Genomic DNA, 19,612 nt, shown 5'->3' with positions numbered 1-19,612 from the left:
CTTCTGTGAAAAGGAAGGAAATGTTACAGCCCCATTTAAAAATTTTCCAGAAGTGGAGAGGATGGGGCGATTGAAGCAGACTCTGATGGCCTCTGCGTCAAATCACACAGCACCTCCAACCAAGGTAAGCTGTTTTCCAAAGTGCCAAATTGCAGCCCAAACCAAATCTTGTGGTCAGTGCACACCCTAATTAATATTAATGCACCCAACCACTTTCTTAAAAAGCAGGTTAATCACACAAAGTTTTTGTACCCAGGGCAGATACCAACTTCTAGCAATTCATTGTTTTCTGTCCTCCCCCCTCTTTCTAGTGGTGATTGTGGCACCAGCTCCATCTTACCTGCGCCCCCTAAATGGCCATTGCCTCAGTGAGTGCCCACGCTGCTTGGCTTTAGTTGAAAACTAAACAAGAAAGCCACAAAACACATAGAGAAGAAACAACTGAGCAAACCAAAACACAGAGAGGTCTAAGATTTAGAAAAATCCAGGCATCTTTTAAATATTCCATAATTTTAATCTTTCCCTCTCTTGGTTGTGGTAGCCAAAAGATCGTACTCATTTTCTGCACTTAAGTATCAAATTTAATCTTCATTGTGATTTAATCTTTAATCTTCATTGGGAGATTGTTTCCCCCACCCTCTTACAGCAACAGTTGTGTAAAGGGGCCTGGATCTTCTTTATGGCTTGCCAGCTTCTTCTGTTCCTCCCGATGCAAATTGGTTTGATGGCGTGAAGGAGAGAGCCAATGAATCATGGGAAGGATGTGTGATTGTAGCACATGGTTTCTTCCGACTCACAGGAATTCCCTCAGTTACAAAGTCCAAGCTGGCTATCAGTTCTTCGAAAATGATGACTAAAGTCCATTTTGTCTGCTGTAGCTGAAGTTGGACTCCTCGATTTGAGTTTCTGTTAGATTAGAGTTTTTGGGCTGTGTCCTTCCTATCTCTTCCAGTGCACAGGCTAAAGAGTCTAAATCGCCATCGTGCTGATGCCTGGCTTCCCACAAGTCCAAAATAACAGCAGATGGGCTGCGCTGGGTAGCAAAGTAAGACAAATTCCTAAATGAGAGAGGCAAAAACAAAGGGGTTAGGGTTCAGAATGATGACTGCCCCCCTCACAGATACTTGGTAGGATTGCTTGCAAAACTCAGGCGATCTCTGGGAAATGTAGGGAGGAACTTTGGAATCTAACTACTTTTAAGGTTGCATCCAATGCAGCACTAAGTTAAGTTCTCTTAACGGTTCCACTGCTGAAATGTCTTGTGCCAGGAGAACATTGTTGAACAAGAAAATGCATAAGCAGGTAACTTTGGGTACATTCAGATGTGGGGCTTACTCCATATGTTTTAATGTTAGAATGCCTGTCCCAGTTTTTAATGTTCCTGTTACACTGCATAGAATCATAGAAATGTAGACTTGGAGGGACCACAAGGGACATCTAGTTCAGGCATGTCCAACAGGTAGATTGTGATCTACCGTTAGATCACTGGACGTCTGCAGTAGATCATTGGTGGGGCTCGAACCCCTGACCTTGAGATTAAAAGTCTCATGCTCTACTGACTGAGCTACCTGTTGCATTATGGAACTGTGAGGGGTTTTTTTAAATCAATAAGCCACATGTCACACTAAATTCATTCACACCAATGGGTGTGGTGTGATGCAACCTTGGACGTCATTGGACATGTCACTACCTTTATGTGCATGCTGTTTCTGTTTCCCCACGATTCAACCATGAAAATAGCAGGAAAGTACAGTATGCCAGAATGCCGCCCAAGATTTTGTCCGATAATTTTCCAAGTTAACAGGATTTTCTTTTCTTTTCTTTTCTGGAAGCAACTAACATAGAAATGAGTACTGAATTTCTGCTAGACTTCAGAAGTGGCTTTTATGTCACAGAGAATGCAGAACGATCAAGTAAGAAAGTGCCATAGAAACAAAATAAAGTGTCTGAATGCAACCTTAGTTGCACAATAGACTGCAGAATACATTGAGTGACGAGTTTCCACTAGCACAACTGTTGTGTTAGATTCATCTGTTCCACAAAACTAAAACTCACATGAGCGCTTGCATTAACAGACAGAGAACACTGGATACAATCCACAGGCTGCACATTCCATGAAAATATGCTGCGTCTAAATAATAGGCTTAATATCACGATGGCACACAGGAATAGCAGTGCATTTTTTTGGAAATGAACTTTTCGGCTAAGTGGTAGCAACACATTGACTTTTTAGAGAGCTGGATAAACAAGACTGTTTGCATGAACAAAGGTACCTGCATCCCAGTGTAAATAACAAGGACTTCTAAAGCATGATCCATAATTTAGTAACAAATCACCATGGCACAAGCAAATATTGTGAGTTTGTATGCAAGGTTTGGTGTGCTTTGGCATGGAACTTGATTTTTTTTTTTTAGTTGCCTTTCTTCATAAGCCATTTTTTATATATTTTGCTAAAGTGTGCACACAAGATTGATGGGAACGTTCAGGGCATTTATTTGCGCAAGACCTGCTCGAACAAACTGGTTGCTGAATGCATATTATTTTCAGACTATGCTATTAAGAGACTGTGCCTTTTGACAAATTGACTTGTGTTATTTCCTCTGGGAATAATCATCCAAGTAAAACTAGCAAGCTAGGAAGCATGCATATGCATAGTCATATTTACATACAGCTTATTATACATAATACATCCATGTAAGGCTTTCTGGAATTAAATCTCTGTGGAACTACAATCGCTCAAAGAACTTCTCAGATAGTGACTGAGGTCAGTTCACATAAGTGTGGGTCCATTGCTTCATATCACACTATGTGAAATTTATCACCACAGACTTTTTCATACACTCTTATGTTATCTAATGCATATTACATTTCAGTGGAGGCAGTTCTTGTGTTTAGCTGTGGCTCATCACCACCAAGTGGTGAGATATCTGGGTGCGTCACCAGTGAGATGCCTAGGTGTTGGTGCATGTGTGAATCAGCTCAGGGCCTGGAAGTACCATTTCAACGGTGCTGATCATGAGGTATCTTTGCTAAATCCTAGAAGCAGCACAAAGTAAGAAGAGATGGGTTAATATGCTAAATGGAAAATATGAGCCGACTTTTCCTTGCATACAGAAACTTAGATGCTAGATATAGTTAGTTTACCAGCTAAAGCCGAGAGGACCAGAGCACTTTGCGAAAAGTCATCCAAACCTTTACCACATAATGCCTGGCAAAATGTCAGATCTAAGCTTCCTGACTAAGTGCTGAGCTGAAATAAGTAAATATTGCTCAGAGTACAGGCTCAGCACTGGATCCCAACCTTCTGCAGAGCTCTTCACCCTTCTTCCAGGGTTTGCCTGAACTCGTGAGGGCTACAAGTGTGCAGAGGAGAAACGGCGTACACATGAGTGCCCTGGCTCCTCTCAGACCTCTCTCTGTTAAAGATGATTATCTGAACAGACTTTCTAACAGGGATAAGTGAAATCTGTCAGTTTTGCTTTCTCTCAGTTTCTCATTTTTTCCAATCTTAAGTTCAGTTTCCCACATCAGTTTGCAATTATTGTTTTTTAAGTCCTTATGAATATTTACCAGAATTTTTGTGAAAATTTATCCTAATATGCACACTTTTGCGAAGCAAAGTTCCCCCATCAGGCTTCATTTGTGCATGTTATTTCATGAATATATGCATTTTTGTACATATTACTTGGCTGGAGAACTACATGGCAAAATTCAGAGAAGTGTGAATTTCAAAGGAAGGCTGTGTTTTGGTTTGCATATTGATGTGGAAAGTGTGAATTAGACAGGTTCATCTTGAGATGTAAATTGAATGAAATTTCTCTTTCGTTCCTAGTTTCTATGTGTGTTCAGCTGAGATGGAACCTTCCCTATTGGGATCCCTGACTGCACAAAGGCTTCAAAGTGTGTTCATACTGCAGTCCCTTCATGTACAAAGGCCCAAGAGGCACCTGCATTCTTGGGAACATTGGGGGGTAGACCCACTATGACACATCTTCACTTGTTCAGGCAACTTTTTACCTCAATCAATAAACAAATAACTGTAAGCTTTCTTGCTTTCCACTCAATCCAAGACATTGCTGCATTGCCTCTGGTACAGCAGCTACATTGCCTTAATAGTGTTATGTTCTCAAAGTTTAAACTATTGGCTTATTAGAGTTAATTCTTCCAAGCCTAAAGTAGGTTTGGATAGACTTCATGTTGGATCTACTTTGGGGTTATTGTTTTGTTTTTTTACTAGAACCACAAGATCTGCCAATCAGAGCTAGGTGCAAAAGCCATAGTTGGAATTAGAGAGCAAGGTGTTTCTGAGCGCAATCTGAGCCTAGGAATTTGTTTTCGGCATGAGAGCTGAACTGAGCTCACAGCCCTTTCACACAGAAGACTGTTCCTGGTTAGTTTTCTTCATTTCAGCCATCTAGCCCTGATGGGGAAAGTCGCTATAGTTAAACATCTGAGATACAACCAGTAGATCCTGAGTTAGAATTATGATGCCATGAAACATGTTGTTTGACCCTCAGTCTCTGCTCCCCACCTGCAATTAAGAGGAAGCTAATAATACCAGCTTTACTGGGTTGTTGCAAGGATTCTAGAAATAATGCTAGTGTGGTCTTTTAATGATTGATAGGGCTCTATACATGCCACATTCAGCCCTGTGCCCACCCTCACCTACAAACATCAGATCGGGCTATATCAGGGGTTGTCAGAGTGACACCTGTAGGCACCAGTGTGCTGCCCCCTTCCCCACACGTAGCTCTTATGGTGCCCATGAAAAGTCTCAGTAAAATCCCCTTCAAAAACCCATAGTTCCTATGGTTCCCTGGGAAGAGGGATTGATTGGTAAAAGACCCAGGGAACCATAGCTCTGTGAAGGGAACAGGGGTCTCCTAAGAACTCTCAGCTCCCAGAATTCATTGGGAGAAAGCCATGACTGTTCAAAGTGGCATAATAGTTTGGGTATCACTGAGATTGCCATCCCGGATTGCAAAATATAAAATGCAAAATCTAGTGACTTGCCTAAGAGAAGCAACATCCCTTCCCCCAAAATCTTTCCACTCCTTCAGTTCCAGGATGACCATAGCCATGGACGACAAAAAAACCAAAGTGTCTTTTTTTAAAAAAAACCATGAACAGCTTGAATGGGCACCTATGTATGTGTGTGAAAGCACACCAGGGGTAGGGAATCTATAGCAATCCAGATGATGCTAGACTCCAACGAGGGACGAAGGGGAATTCATTGGGTTCAGATTTTAATGTGCACCTACCTAATTCACACTCCTCCAACCAATAAACAAAGCAAACCACAACTGTCCTTCAAGAGTCACACGTCTCTGAATTCAGTGGTGTGGTTCTCCAACCAGAAAAATGTGTGAACAGAAATGCATATATTAATGAAGAATAACATGCAAAGCCTATGAAAAAATTCCTTGCCAAAATGTGTACATTGGACAAAATTCCATATATTTGAAAGATACATGAGCATGAAAACACATACCTTTTTTGTGCAGACTTTAAAAATAAATAAATGGCAAATCGATGCAAAAATGGGGTGGAATTATCTTAAGGTTTGTGAAATTAGAAACTGAAATTGACAACTCTGTTCCTCTCTAACAGCAGGCTGCACTGCCCAGAGTCAGAACTGATGGGAGCTGAAGGCCAACAATATATGGAAGGCCACAGGTTGGACATCCCTGAAATACACAATGCAGAGGAATTATCTGCAGTGCAATGAGATGGAGGACCTGAAGCTCCCACCGTTTCTCTGGTGATTTCTAGTGCTGCGTCATTTACGGTCACGGTAGGCAATGTTAATATACTGCTCACGTGTGCAGTCTCTCTGCCAGAAATGCAACCAAGTAGTCCCTTTCCAGTCTTTTCATTAATAATAGATAGCTGAACAATGTTCCTAGCAAGGAAACACAAGGAACTCAACGACAACAAACCCCCAGAAAAAAAAGACAGCCAGCCAGCCAGCTCAGCCACCTGCACTCGCTTGTTCTAAAAACCACATATCTTGGTTCAAAATCCATACAAAACAGACTGCAGGCTGGATAGTTGTTCCAAACATCCAGAAAGCATCCAGCTCCAATTTGCCTCTGGTGCCTTGTTCCTTCCTTCCATGAGCAATTAGTGTAGCCAATAGAAAACACACATGCTTCAGTTCCAGAAGGCACAGCTAGTTCCAAACAAGTCTAACAAATGCCCAGGATAGGAGCTTGGGAAGAGATCCACTTGTTTAAAAAGGTACAGAATTTGGCTTGCCTGTTAATGAGATTCTCTTCTCCCTTTTCTTTTTGAAAAGAAAGAAGTACAAGCGTTCAGCTTCTTCAACGGCTCAACCTTTTTAAAGTTTTAAATTCAGAATAGCAAGTTGGGTTATGTGGGTTGGACCCAGTCCCATTCAGAGTAGAAGTTAAAAGGACACGACTCAGTTGGGTTCATTCATTTCAATGTGTCTACTCTGAGCAGGATTGACATTGGATTCAGCCCTGCACCCACTTGTTTCCCAGGTCTGCTGATTAATGGGAAGACATTAATGGGACATTAATGGGAATGTCAGGGAAGACATCATTCCCAAACTGATGTGCTGCTGCGTGCTAATGGAAATAGACCAGCAATGGGGCTACTGAGAAAGTTGAAGGTATATCGCCATGCTGGCATCTTCACAACAAATACAACTAAGCCCCCAATAAGGGCTGGGCATTCTCGGCAGCCACTGCGGAAAAGACCCATGAACAGCAGTCCTCTTGCTAAGAGGCGAGGATGCCCTGTAGCGTTTTGTTGCAGGTCCCACTCATCACTAATCCAGGTAATCTCTCCCCTACTGAAATTGTGCCACTTGGCTGTTTTAGATTCAGACAAGAGCGCCAGCATTATCCAATCAAAGGCACCTACTTCCATAGGCAAACAAGTCTGCTTGAAAGTTTGTGTGCAGGATCAAGACAAGCAAAACCCTACAGACATCCTGGGAGCTGCTTCTGTCTCCCCTTTCCCCTGCCCTAAGTCACAGAATGTAGCTTGGTGGCAGGACCCAGCTAGAGCAGTTAGTTTTCTTGCCAGAGACTACAGCTACAGATCCCCAGTGGCAAACCTATGCTACTGCGCATCATTCCCACCAAGGAGACGGCATAGGGTCAGTGTCTGCTGCCATCATCTTCATCTGCCACATGGGCGGGAAAGGTATCAATTTGGACGGAAACTATTATTGTGGATGGGTTGTACAGGTTAATTGATACTATTGCCATTTCTAATTATTATTTATGAGATGCGGGTGGCGCTGTGGTCTGAACCACAGAGCCTAGGGCTTGCCAATCAGAAGGTCGGCGGTTCGAATCCCCACAACGGGGTGAGCTCCCATTGCTTGATCCCTGCTCCTGCCAACCTAGCAGTTCAAAAGCACGTCAAAGTGCAAATAGATAAATAGGTAGTGCTCTGGCGGGAAGGTAAACAGCGTTTCTGTGCACTGCTCTGGTTTGCCAGAAGCGGCTCAGTCATGCTGGCCGGCTCCCTTGGCCAGTAAAGCGAGATGAGCGCCGCAACCCCAGAGTCATCCGCGACTGGACCTAATGGTCAGGGGTCCCTTTACCTTTACCTTTAATTATTATTTAGATTCAACACCCTTCCCAGCCACCTTGCACAGAAGCATATATTTTGATCCAATTCTTTTTTTATAAAACCAGGAAAGGAAATGGGGGGGACGACGACGACTGGCTAGAATAGTTGAGGCTATTCTTGCTGATGCAATCATGAGAATCGGCTTTGCTGGGCATCAACTGCGGCCCACATTTCAGCCTCCACTGGCTGCGCTGCTCTTCCTCTTGCCATTGCCCTCCATTCAGTCCTTACATCGCCGAGGAAGAGAACTGTCAAGCAATGGGAGTGAACAAAAAGAGCAGCTGCTTCTATTGCTTTCTCACTCATTGGCAGTGCTGCGTTTCTAGAAAAAGAGCTGTCGGAACTCACCATGAATGCCTCCCTTGTTCTCTTATGATGGCAATGGCACCCATGGGAGATTGGGTGGCATTGCCATTGGAGATGCTGGAACTGACTTCTGGCTGAAAACAGCCCTGCTCATCAGCCCATTCTTTTTAGGCTGTAGTGGGGATTGGAACCGAAGAGAGTGTGAGAGAAAGTGGACTACTGCAGGAAGGAGGAAGGAGGCAGCCTAAAACTTGGAGTTTTGCAGAAAGAGAATAGGAGGCTGCCTCACACTGAGTCAGACAATGGCCAGTTTAGCTCAGTATTGCTGCATCAGCCTTCCCATGTTGTAGTCTAACGACACCTAGGACCAAAGGTTGGGGAAGGAGTTTTTGCAAGTCCTCTCTGGAAGTGTCAGGGATTGGATCTGGATACTTCTGCACAGAAAGCATGGGCTCTATCGCTGAGCAATGGCCTTTCCACAAATCACACTATATGTTCATTTTTTAAGAAAAGCCTAACAAATTCAGGTAGGTTAAAATGATTATCATCAGGCGTGGCAGAATATTGCAATGCAATATTGATACTCTTAAAAAGTCTACTCTGCCACATTTAATTTGCATTGTTTTACAGCATTTCGGACACCCATTGTTGTTTGTAAAGTGGTTTACAATATAAATCTATACACGATATAGGTTTTACCTAATAACAACAACAGCCAGAACCTTCATACCCAGCCACACTTAAAAACACAACTGAATTATACTCTCATATGTAATGAATCAACACATACAATAGTAAATAACAAAATATGCAGTGTACTGTACAACTCAGTACTGTTAAATTGACACTCAGCCTTTTTCAAGCAAATGTGTAATTAACCTCTGCTTTCTTGAGAAAAAAATTATTTTCTATCGAGTTCCAATTAACTGTAACCAGGATGAAAAATTTGGCGTTCATTTACAACCTCATAAAAATGTAATGAATGAAAACCTAAGATTTTGTTTCCTTTTCTTTCTTTCTTTTCAAAAAGAACCCAAACACATAAAGGGGGTTATCTCAAACTTAAAGCAACCGTTTTGTCAAGCAGCAGCCTCGAAATCTTCTAGGAACAGGTGTTGGTATGCTTCTGAAAGGAAGCAAATGATGGCATAAGGCAAACCTTTTGGAGGTGGAAATTTCTGAAAGGTGCTGGTGGATCATAGAATCATAAGGGACCCAGGGGTCATCTAGTCCAACCCCCTGCAGTGCAGGAATTTCAGCTAAAGCATCCATGACAGATGGCCATCCAACCTCTGCTTAAAATCCTCCAAGGAAGTATCCTTCAGGCCCTACACTGGGAACAGTGTCCTGATGATAATTTAAAATGTTGAAGCTTTCAAGATATTGGGAAATGTCTGAATTGCGGGTTGACGTGCAAATACAACAACAATGACTGAGAAGGGTAAAGAAGGCAGGGAGCAGGGAATGTCACAGCACACTGCTCCAATAACAGCAATGGACTGGTTGCCATTCAGAATTGCACTGGATTACCTGTTGATGCTGTTTTTCTGTGCTAACATCTGCCAGTCTTTGCCTTTGGCGCTGGGTGTGTCAAAAGTTGCGCATATCCTTTGCCTGATGGAGTAGGGAATCTTGAAGGCTTGCGGACCCATCTGAGCAGGAAAGTTACTGTCATCATGTGCAAAGAATGCGATGGTTTCCTTTTCATTCTATGCACAAAAACAAAACCGTTATTGCGTTAAAAGTTGAGTTGAGCTCTCTCTCTCTAGTCTAGCTTGTTCAGCTCACTGGAAAGGGTTGTTCCTTGCTTTCTAATGCCGTTAAACAAGATACCATTATAGGCCGAAATATTGGGAAATTTTGGAACAAGAGGGAGACAAATTGAAATTGCAGAGTTTTGAAAAATTTAAAAACAAAGTGCGAGACTGGCTTCATTATTATCAAATAATGGAGGCATACAATTTGGACAAAAAAAAATTGGATTCCAGGTGGAAGAATCAAAATTGGAAACAGAACTGTTAGAACCCAAAACAAAGATTTTGTCAAGGATGTATAACTTGCTGTTGAAATGGAATACTCAGGATGAAACTGTGAAATCTGCTATGATAAAATGGGCACAAGATGTTGGACATAACATTATGATGGCTGACTGGGAACAGTTATGGACCATAGGTATGAAGTTCACGGCATGTAATGCCTTAAGAGAGAATATTATGAAAATGATATACAGGTGGTACATGACCCCAGGCAAGCTTGCAAAAATTTATCACTTGCCCGACAATAAATGTTGGAAATGTAAAGAAACTGAAGGTACATTCTTTCACCTTTGGTGGACGTGCCCAAGGATTAAGGCTTTCTGGGAGATGATTTATAATGAAATGAAAAAGGTATTTAAATATACCTTCCTGAAGAAACCAGAGGCCTTTCTCCTGGGCATAGTCGGCCAATTGGTGTTAAAGAAGGATAGAACTTTTTTTATGTACGCCACAACAGCAGCAAGAATACTTATTGCAAAGTACTGGAAGACACAAGATTTACCCACTCTGGAAGAATGGCAGATGAAGGTGATGGACTATATGGAATTGGCGGAAATGACTGGCAGAATCCGAGACCAGGGAGAAGAGTCGGTGGAAGAAGATTGGAAAAAGTTTAAAGACTATTTACAGAAATATTGTAAAATTAATGAATGTTAGAATGATGTTGGATAGAAATTAAGTGGTTTTTAGCTGTAATACTATAAGGGAATATGAAAAATGGATTACTAATAGGTAAAAATTTAATGTCACAATATTTTAAGATTAAAGATTAGGATAAATAAAGAGGGGAAGGATTTGCTGAACTAACAAACTGAACTGGAATACAAAAAAGGGAGGCATGAGGAGGTCCGGGAAACAAGCTAATGAAAAATAAGTAATGGAAAGATTGAGTTGTTTTTAACTGTTTTTTTATTTTTTACTTTTCTTTTTTCTTTTTGTAATATTTTGAAAATTTTAATAAATATCTTTAAAAAAAAGATACCATTATATCTGCTAAAGAAAAATCACAGGCATTACACGCATTGTACTGGGCTCTGGGTAGAGTCACAACAGTGCTGAGAAATCTGAAAATGTACTACATTCACTACAGCTAAGTGGAAATGCCAGCAAAATTGAGGGAGGTGATTTGGGTGGTTTTCAGGGACGGCTGACCTTGAGCACCAACAGCACTTCGAACAATCTCAAGAGCTGCCATTTAAGGAAAAGAAAATACACACACTCAGAGATCTCCTTAGAATGATGCTATATGATGGCATTGTTCTATCCTGCGATGATATCTGGGTAGGAAAAGAAAGTGGCCACCAGATGGGGGGAAAGCCTGTTGCTGGAAGCACAATTGGTTGGGATATAAAAAAGGGCAGATTGGTGGCTGCACCCAGGTTATGGAATATATTGCTTTCCCTTCCTATTAGTTTTTATCACTTGGTGAAATTTTTCCTGTTCTGGCAAGCTTTTGCCATGCTGAGCAGATAATGTTTCAGTAAAACAGTAATCTAAACGCATATTTTTGAAAAGGAAACAGGAATTTGGGGGATTTAAACACAAAAACGGGGTCTGCTGTCATATTGTCCGAAAGACCCTGGACAAAAAGGTGAGTTGAATTTTTGTTATACTACAGCTTTTGCTTTTATATTGTGCTCTGCTTAGATGTTTAAAATATTAAGCAATTTGTAGGTAATAATAATAATAATAATAATAATAATAATAATAATAATAATAATAGTGCCACGTCATGTTGCTTCCTCACTTGAGTTTCATTTGGCAAAGAAAGAGGAATAACGGGTTAGTTTTACTCATCAGATTTAAGGAGAAATCTAGATGTACAGTGGTGCCCCGCAAGACGAATGCCTCGCAAGACGGAAAACTCGCTAGACGAAAGAGTTTTCCGTTTTGGAGGTGCTTCGCAAAACGAATTTCCTATGGGCTTGCTTCGCAAGACGACAATGTCTTGCAAGTTCCTGCTGGGGTTTTTTCCTCTCCCCCCCTTTTTCTAAGCCGCTAAGCCGCTTATCAGCTGACCCGATCAGCAGATAAGCTGCTAAAAGCCGCTAAAAGCTGCTAATAGCGCTAATCCGCTAATCCGCTAATGGGCTTGCTTCGCAAGACGAAAAAACTGTTAGACGAAGAGAATCACAGAACGGATTCTTTTCGTCTTGCGAGGCACCACTGTAATTTAAAAAGAAAAAGTATGGCCTTGCATTTTTCTAAGGACATCATCATGTGGACACTGTAAATTATGTCCAGATTTGAGGAGTACTGAGGCAATAATAAACTCCATTTGGGAAGCACCCGCCATTCAGGAAGCACTGAGACCCCTGGGTATATGGTGGTATATAAATTCTATTATTATTATTATTATTATTATTATTATTATTATTATTACTACTACTACTACTACTACTACTAATAATAATAATAATAATAAACAGGATATGCCTCTTGCCTGGGACTTCTGGGTGCTGGCATGATGTAAATACTTCAGGCGAATGGTGCTACAAGCCTTTCCATATAACATTTATAGCACATCTCAAGAGACATCCATGCAAAGTAATAGGAGTGCTGTAGGTTCGTCCTATTTTCTGATTGTTTTTAATTAAATATGCAGCAGATTTGGAGCTCTGCACTTTGAAGATAAGCTGCTGCTACCTGGCTTGTAAAAACACAAGCAATAATATGTGGAAGCAATGTGCCTGTTGTTGAATGAACCATTGAACATGCGAAGGAGGAAGCTAGAATGCATGGAGTGAGCCCTGCTCCCTCAGTGAATTTTTGTGCACTGGGTACAGTCTCCTGTCAATGCTGGATTGTGTGAATATGAAACAGACATTTAGTGGTTCTATCAGTGTTAGTATGAGAGAGACAAGGAAGACAAATTGTAAGGTTTTCAACATGGGGACACTAGTACTGCTACCATCACCTTGGGGACACAAACCCTGATTGACTACCACTTCTGCCCCATGTTTTATGCACTTTTATTTGGTAGTTTTTAGACCACTTGGTATAGTACTGCTATGTATTGGTTGTGGTATTGTTAATATCTGATAGAATTGGAAATGCTTATCATATTTGACTCAGATTTACAGTGGTACCTCAGATTACAGACTCTTCAGGTTACAGATGCTTCAGGTTACAGACTCTGCTAACCCAGAAATACTACCTCGGGTTAAGAACTTTGCTTCAGGATGAGAAGAGAAATTGTGCTCTGGCGGCACGGCGGCATCGGGAGGCCCCATTAGCTAAAGTAGTGCTTCAGGTAAAGAACAGTTTCAGGTTAAGAATGAACATCCAGAACGAATTAAGTTCTTAACCCGAGGTGCCACTGTATATTTTGACCAAGCTGTGGGCGGCAGTGGAGGACAGAAGTGCCTGGCGTGCTCTGGTCCATGGGGTCACGAACAGTCGGACACGACTAAACGACTAAACAACAACAACAACCACTGTATATATTTTAACCAATTCATATGTTTTCATGTTGGATGGTGTATTTTGCAATGAATTTAAAATGTTAAAACATCTATGATATCAAAACGAATTATTTATCTAATTGGCTATGTGTAGACACAATGACTGCCTAGCAATGTTTTTCTTGTATCTCTGCTGTATTTTGCTTTCCAAATTGTTTTTGCAGGTCTTTGTGTGTGGTTGTTATCATGTTTTGAAATGAATTGGCATCAAGACTATGGGCCTTATCCTAGTCCTCTTCAGAGTGGACCTGTTGAAGTTAATGGATGGGATTAATTTAGGGTCATGAATTGCAATGGGTCTACTTTTTGAGCAGAACTTAGTGTGAAACCACCCTATTATTCCAATGATGTACTGGCTTGTTTTTCTTGCTGCTGCGTTGTGAGTCTCTTTGAACCCACTTATGTGGAAAAGCAGAGTGCATGTGGAAATAGTAAATAAATAAACAAAAAAATGTGGGAACCCTACGTACTGAGCTAGATGGGCCAATAGTCTGACTCAGCAGAAGACCGCTTCCTATGTTCCTATGAGTAGACACCTTCGGGCTAATGCCAATCACAGTGTGATTGATGCATGCAGGGTGGTCGAGTGGGCAAGGCTCACTTCCTATTTTTCTGCGTGTCCCATTGCACTTTCAAACTGGATGCCTAAAGAAAGTTTTTGTATTTCCATCATCTAGAAGCTGGGATCGTTCATAATACAGTGGTGCCCCGCAAGACGAAATTAATTCGTTCCGCAAGTTTTGTCGTCTAGCGAATTTTTCATCTTGCAAATCACGAAATCCCATAGGAATGCATTGAAAATCAATTAATGCGTTCCTATGGTCAAAAAAAGTCCAAACAAAGCCAAATTTGGTACAACAACAGTTTATTAACTGCTCTTTAAAGTCACACATACTGTAAAGAGCAGTTCAAAAATTGAAGGGAAAATAAATTAACTTTATAAACAAAACATGTCTTTGTTTTTAGACAAAGGAAACAAAGCCGCGAGACATTTTCGTCTTGCGAAGCAAGCCCATAGGGAAATTTCGTCTTGCGAGGCAAATCGAAAACGGAAAAACCTTTCGTCTAGCGAGTTTTTTGTCTTGCGAGGCATTCGTCTTGCGAGGTACCACTGTAATTATAATAATTATTATAATAATTTATTATTTATACCCTGCCCATCTGGCTGGGTCTCCCCAGCCACCCTGGGCGGCTTCCAACAAAGTATTAATATACAGTGGTCTGTTAAACATTCAGTCAGTAAAGTGTGTGACTCTTAATCTCAGGGTTGTGGATCTGAGCCCTTTGTTGGGCAAAAGATTCCTGCATCGCAGGGGGTTGGATTAGATGACCCTCATGATCCCTTCCAACTCTACGGTTATGTGATCTTTTACGTTTGCATCCAGGGGCAAAGTTCACAACCAGGAGCATCTACTTAGCGGAGCTCACAACCTGAAACATTTGTAACCAGAAGCGTTAACCAGAGTACCACTGTACAGTACATTGTTTTTTGCTATCATTTTATGGATCACTGGTCTCGTAAGATAGTAAAATTCATGTTAAACTGCTGTTTTAGGGGTTGCTTTTAAAAGTCTGGAACGGATTAATCCATTTCGCATTACTTCCTAAGGGAAAGCGCGCCTTGGTTTTGGAATGCTTTGGTTTTGGAACGGACTTCCGGAATGGATTAAGTTTGAGAACCAAGGAGCCACTGTAATTATGATGATGACCTATACCCTGACCTACACATTAGTCCAGGAAGTGAGGGGCAGGTCGGTTCATATCAGCAGGGGTAGGCTCTGTTGGCACTGACCTGTCACAGGACCTTTTTCGTGACTGCTTCTTGTTTGTGGACTCCCCGCCCTGGTGATGAGGCGCATCTGCCTCGATTATTAATAACATTCAGAAACAATTGGAGGGGGGACTATTCCCCCTCACCCAGGCATTTGATGGATGAAGGATACTGCTCCCAGCAACCTTCACATTATTAGATTTGAGAATATATGGCTGTTTTTAGATGTTATAAATTTTTCTAAGTATTTTTTTGTTTTATTTCTATTTATTTTATTTTATTTTATTTATTTGTGTTGTTTTATTGCCTTGTTGTTTGCCACCCTGAGCTCCTTTGAGAAGAAGAGATGCAAATGTAATGGTTGGAAGAATAAATATCACCATCAGCAAAGATCAACAAGTTTCCTCAAGCATCCTTATTCATTCTGGTGAATTTCCTTAGTTCAATTCGGACCACTTTTAATCATCATTAAGAATGAATGCTCAACTTCCCTCTACAAGCATAATTTCTGCGGTTTCTACACAGAGAATATATAATGTGTCAAAGTAGGGAATGGATGATGGGAACTCGCCTCGAGAATTGATGTCTGGATCTGCAGGATTTGTTCATGGCCCTTGACTTGTCTGACACAGATTTTGCACGAGAGCTGAGTGGTGGCAGGAGTGTAGCGCTCCAGTGAAAAGGCACAGTGGAGTGGCTGCTGGTTACTGCGCCACACGCGAGAGAAAGGAACTTCCTAGGAAGAAAAAGAAAAAGGAGAAGGGTCACCAGTTGACAAGGTAAGAAACCAAAGCACACAACAACAAAAGCCATAGGAACATAGGAACTGCCATTCGTCCACCTAATTCAGTGTTGTCCACACTGGCTGGTAGCATTTATCTCGGGTTTCAGGCAGGAGCTTTCCCCAGGGGACACCAGGACTTGAACCTGAGATCTTCTTTGTGCAAGGAAGAAAGCTCTACCACCAAACTATATTCCAGGGGTCTGCAAGGCTTACTGGGCATGGGCTGGATCACTCCCGTGGAGATCCTCTGTGGGCTGGACCGGTGCAGCGCGACGCTGGAAATCGCATCTGTGCATGTCCGCGATGCCAGAAATTGCTTCTGTGCATGTCCAGACGCCAAAAATTGTGCCTGTGCAGAAGCAATTTTGGGTGTCTGGGCATGCGTAGAAACAATTTCCAGTGCCACAGACATGCGCAGATGCGATTTCCGGGATCTGGGCATGTGCAGAAGCGATTTCTGGAGCCGCAGAAGAGAGTCCCCGTGCCATGCTTTGACGGTTTAGTGCAGTGCACAGGGACTCACGGCTCAGTTGGGAGCAGCTTGTGGGTCGGCTAAACGGCCTCCGTGGGCCTCTTCCGGGCCATGGGCTGCAGGCTGGGGACCCCTGCTATATTCCTTCCACAAGGACTGTACACACACCAGTTGAGGGCTCATGCACCTGATCTTGTAAGTCAGCTCCAAGCCACACCACCACAAGCTTTTAGGTGCTACAAGATTTTCCGGTTTGAGATTTCAGAGCCTAAACAGTAGCTGACCCAAGTCTGAGAATTGTACCTGTAGGGCAGCTTTAGTTGGAGAGACAGCACATTGTCCCTAGATCACCCATGTGTTGAGTGGAGATTTGAACCCAGCTCTCCATCCTTTAGCTGCCCCTGCTCCACTTGCTCTGACGGAGACACTTCCAAATTATTTCCAACTTTCCAGTCTTAAAATCTTTGTAGGGTTTTCCCTGCCTCTAGTGCTGACCAAGGCTGAGTTTAGCCGGAAGCTGGAACCATCTTAATATTGATGTAATTAATAGCAAACTCCAGGAGCAGGCCGTGACAATTTACAGTGGCTGCTGAACTAGCAGATTATTATGCTGTTATAACGGCTTTTAAAGCAACCCCAGAGCAGCAGAACAGCATTAACAGAACTGTGTTGGATAAGTGAGTTTTGGTTTACAGGGATTGTATAAGGTGACTAGAGCAAATCTGGTTCAACTTTAGCCATAGCAGATCAGAACTCTGTACTGTTTTATAAACTAACTAGGCGACTACATGATTTATTTCTTTTTAAGCACTGCTTGGGATGGCCAATTTCAGTTTTTCTCGATTTCTCTTTTTTCAGATCTCCAGTTCTCCACATTTCTGTATCAGTTTGCATAAAAAATACACTCTGATGAAAGGGCACCAGCTTTTAAATGCACATCCTTCCAAACATGTATTTTTGCAAACAATTTCTCCTAATACTCTTGCATGTTATTTCACTAATACAGGCATTTTCATCCACACTTTCCCATAATGCTAACATTTTTGGACACAATATTTGGCCAGAGAAGTACCTTCACAAAAAATTGGAGAAGTGAGACTGCAAAGGGATTGTTATATTTTGCTTTGTATATCATCTCTGGATGTGTGAACTCTGAAGGTTTGCATTAACATGTGACCCAAATAGAATTTCTTCCCCATCGTTAGGATGTGTAACTCACAACTAGCTTGGCCTCAATTCATGCATGCCCCCTATAATATATTTTTCGATTTCAAAGATTGCCTTCAACAAGTCCCAGAGGAAAACTGGGGAAAACATCTTTTGGGGCAGCAATCTCGTGCAAGAGCTTAGCCTCCCAAATAGTTGAAGAGTATGAGATCGATCGATCGATCAATCGATCAATCAATCAATCAATCAATCAATGGGAAGCAGATAAAGGGAGAAGGAAGGGAGACACACAAACACACACAGGGAGAGATTGAGAGCAGAAACAAAAACTGCAACTCTGTCTCAGATTCCTTCCAGTTTGCTAGGGGTTCAGGAGTAGTCAACCTTTTTATAGCTACCGCCCACTAATGCATCTTTCTTGATGGTAAGATTTCCTTACCGCCTACCACTGCTCGATGGAAGGAGGATTCGGCTTGTGCCGTAGAACCCTCTACCGCCTACCTAGAATCCTGAAATGCCCACTAGTGGGTGGTAGGATCCAGGTTGACAACCCCTTGGTTATACAAAGTGATAAACTAAAGCACTATATTTAGAACCAGACTCAGTCAGTGGAAGAGACACCAACGGTAATAAAGTAAACAGTAGAAACTATCTATATCTGTATCTATATATCTAAACACACACACACACACACACACACGGACAGCAACTGTAATTAGGTTTATTCTTTGTTCCAGATAAATTATCTTCCCCTTTCATAGGGGAGTCGAGGAAGAGAGTGGGTGGGTACGAGAAAGAATCATAGAATAGAATCATAGAGTTGGAAGAGACCACAAGGGCCATCGAGTCCAACCCCCTGCCAAGCAGGAAACCAGACTGTCACTGAGCTGCAAATAATTTTGAAGAAAATGAACAGGCTAGAACAAAGCACAACAACAGTGATGAGTGTGAAAAGGATGCCGGGGAAACTTCAGGTTTGATCCCCCATTATACTGAGGCTCACAACATCCTCTAGCTGAAGCCGGACCCTTAATCTGCCAAGATGCAAGCCATGGTTGAACAAGCAGGTCCCCTTTCCATTTGTAAAGTGACTGCAGAATTTTTATATGCTTGCTCTTTTCCCCAATCCATTCCCTGCCTCCATCACAAGTATGGCCACACTGCTTTGTTGCAAACCAGGTGTGTGTGTGTGTGTGTGTGTGTGTGTGTGTGTGTGTGCTCCAGTCATTGCCTCCAGCCAGTGACCCTGCCCTCCTGAGCAAAAGACCACAGAGCATGTAGTTTTGTATGCAGAAGGCCCCACGTTCAATTTCTGGCATTTCCAGGGTAGGTTTGGGAAAGATTTCTGGCTGGAACTCTCAGTGTCCACCGTCAATCAGTAGACAGTAGCGAGCTAGAAGAGCCAGTGATCTGGCTCTGTCTAAGACAGCTTCCTCTACTCCTGGGAATAAGTCCATCCTGCAGAAAGGGAAGAAGACAGATGAAGAAGCCTGATCCAGCTTGATTGTTGGCCACCAGCCACCCTTGGGAGGGATCTCAGGAAAAGGAGAGAGGCAGGCTAAAAGGAAAACATCCAAAGCTTACTTCTGTTCCAACCTTGTGGGAAGGATCCTAATCACTTGCTATAAGTTTATATAGATTTTTGTTGTTAAAAATGTATGTTGTTGACCTTACTGTTGCTACATTACCAGCTGAGCTGCTGTACAGTCATAACTTGGGTTAGAGATGCTTCAGGTTGCGTTTTTTTTGGGTTACGGACCGCCGAAACCTGGAAGTACCGGAACGGGTTACTTCCAGGTTTTGGTGGTCGCACATGTGCAAAAGTGATAAATCGCGTTTGCGCATGCGCAGAAGCGCAACCCACACGTGCGCAGATGCACCACTGCGGGTTGCGAATGCTGTGGGTTGCGAACGTGCATCCCGCATGGATCACATTCGCGACCCGAGCGTCCACTGTATTCCTCAAACTCATTCATCTTCCACCTCCTTCCTCTTCTTCCC

The 19,612-nt window shown here is 42.3% G+C and overlaps 1 protein-coding gene across 2 annotated transcripts in view; it reads right to left on the bottom strand.

Moving 5' to 3' along the window:
* Positions 1-493: 493 nt before the first annotated feature.
* UNC5D (unc-5 netrin receptor D) overlaps positions 494-19,612 on the bottom strand; it is a 430,198-nt gene continuing 411,079 nt past the window's right edge. For both annotated transcript variants that reach the window (XM_081171622.1, XM_081171623.1), the window contains 3 exons: positions 15,760-15,924; positions 9,448-9,626; positions 494-1,058 (listed from right to left, as the gene is read on the bottom strand). In XM_081171622.1, the coding sequence (XP_081027748.1) occupies positions 854-1,058; positions 9,448-9,626; positions 15,760-15,924 (549 nt within the window). In that variant the 3' untranslated portion in view covers positions 494-853. The remainder of the gene's footprint in view (positions 1,059-9,447; positions 9,627-15,759; positions 15,925-19,612) is intronic.

Source organism: Podarcis bocagei (assembly GCF_964188305.1).
Source record: "Podarcis bocagei genome assembly, chromosome: 15".
Taxonomy (NCBI): Eukaryota; Metazoa; Chordata; class Lepidosauria; order Squamata; family Lacertidae; genus Podarcis; species Podarcis bocagei.
The sequence above is the reverse complement of the archived record's forward strand: the minus strand, read 5'-3'. Positions and strand labels throughout refer to the sequence as shown.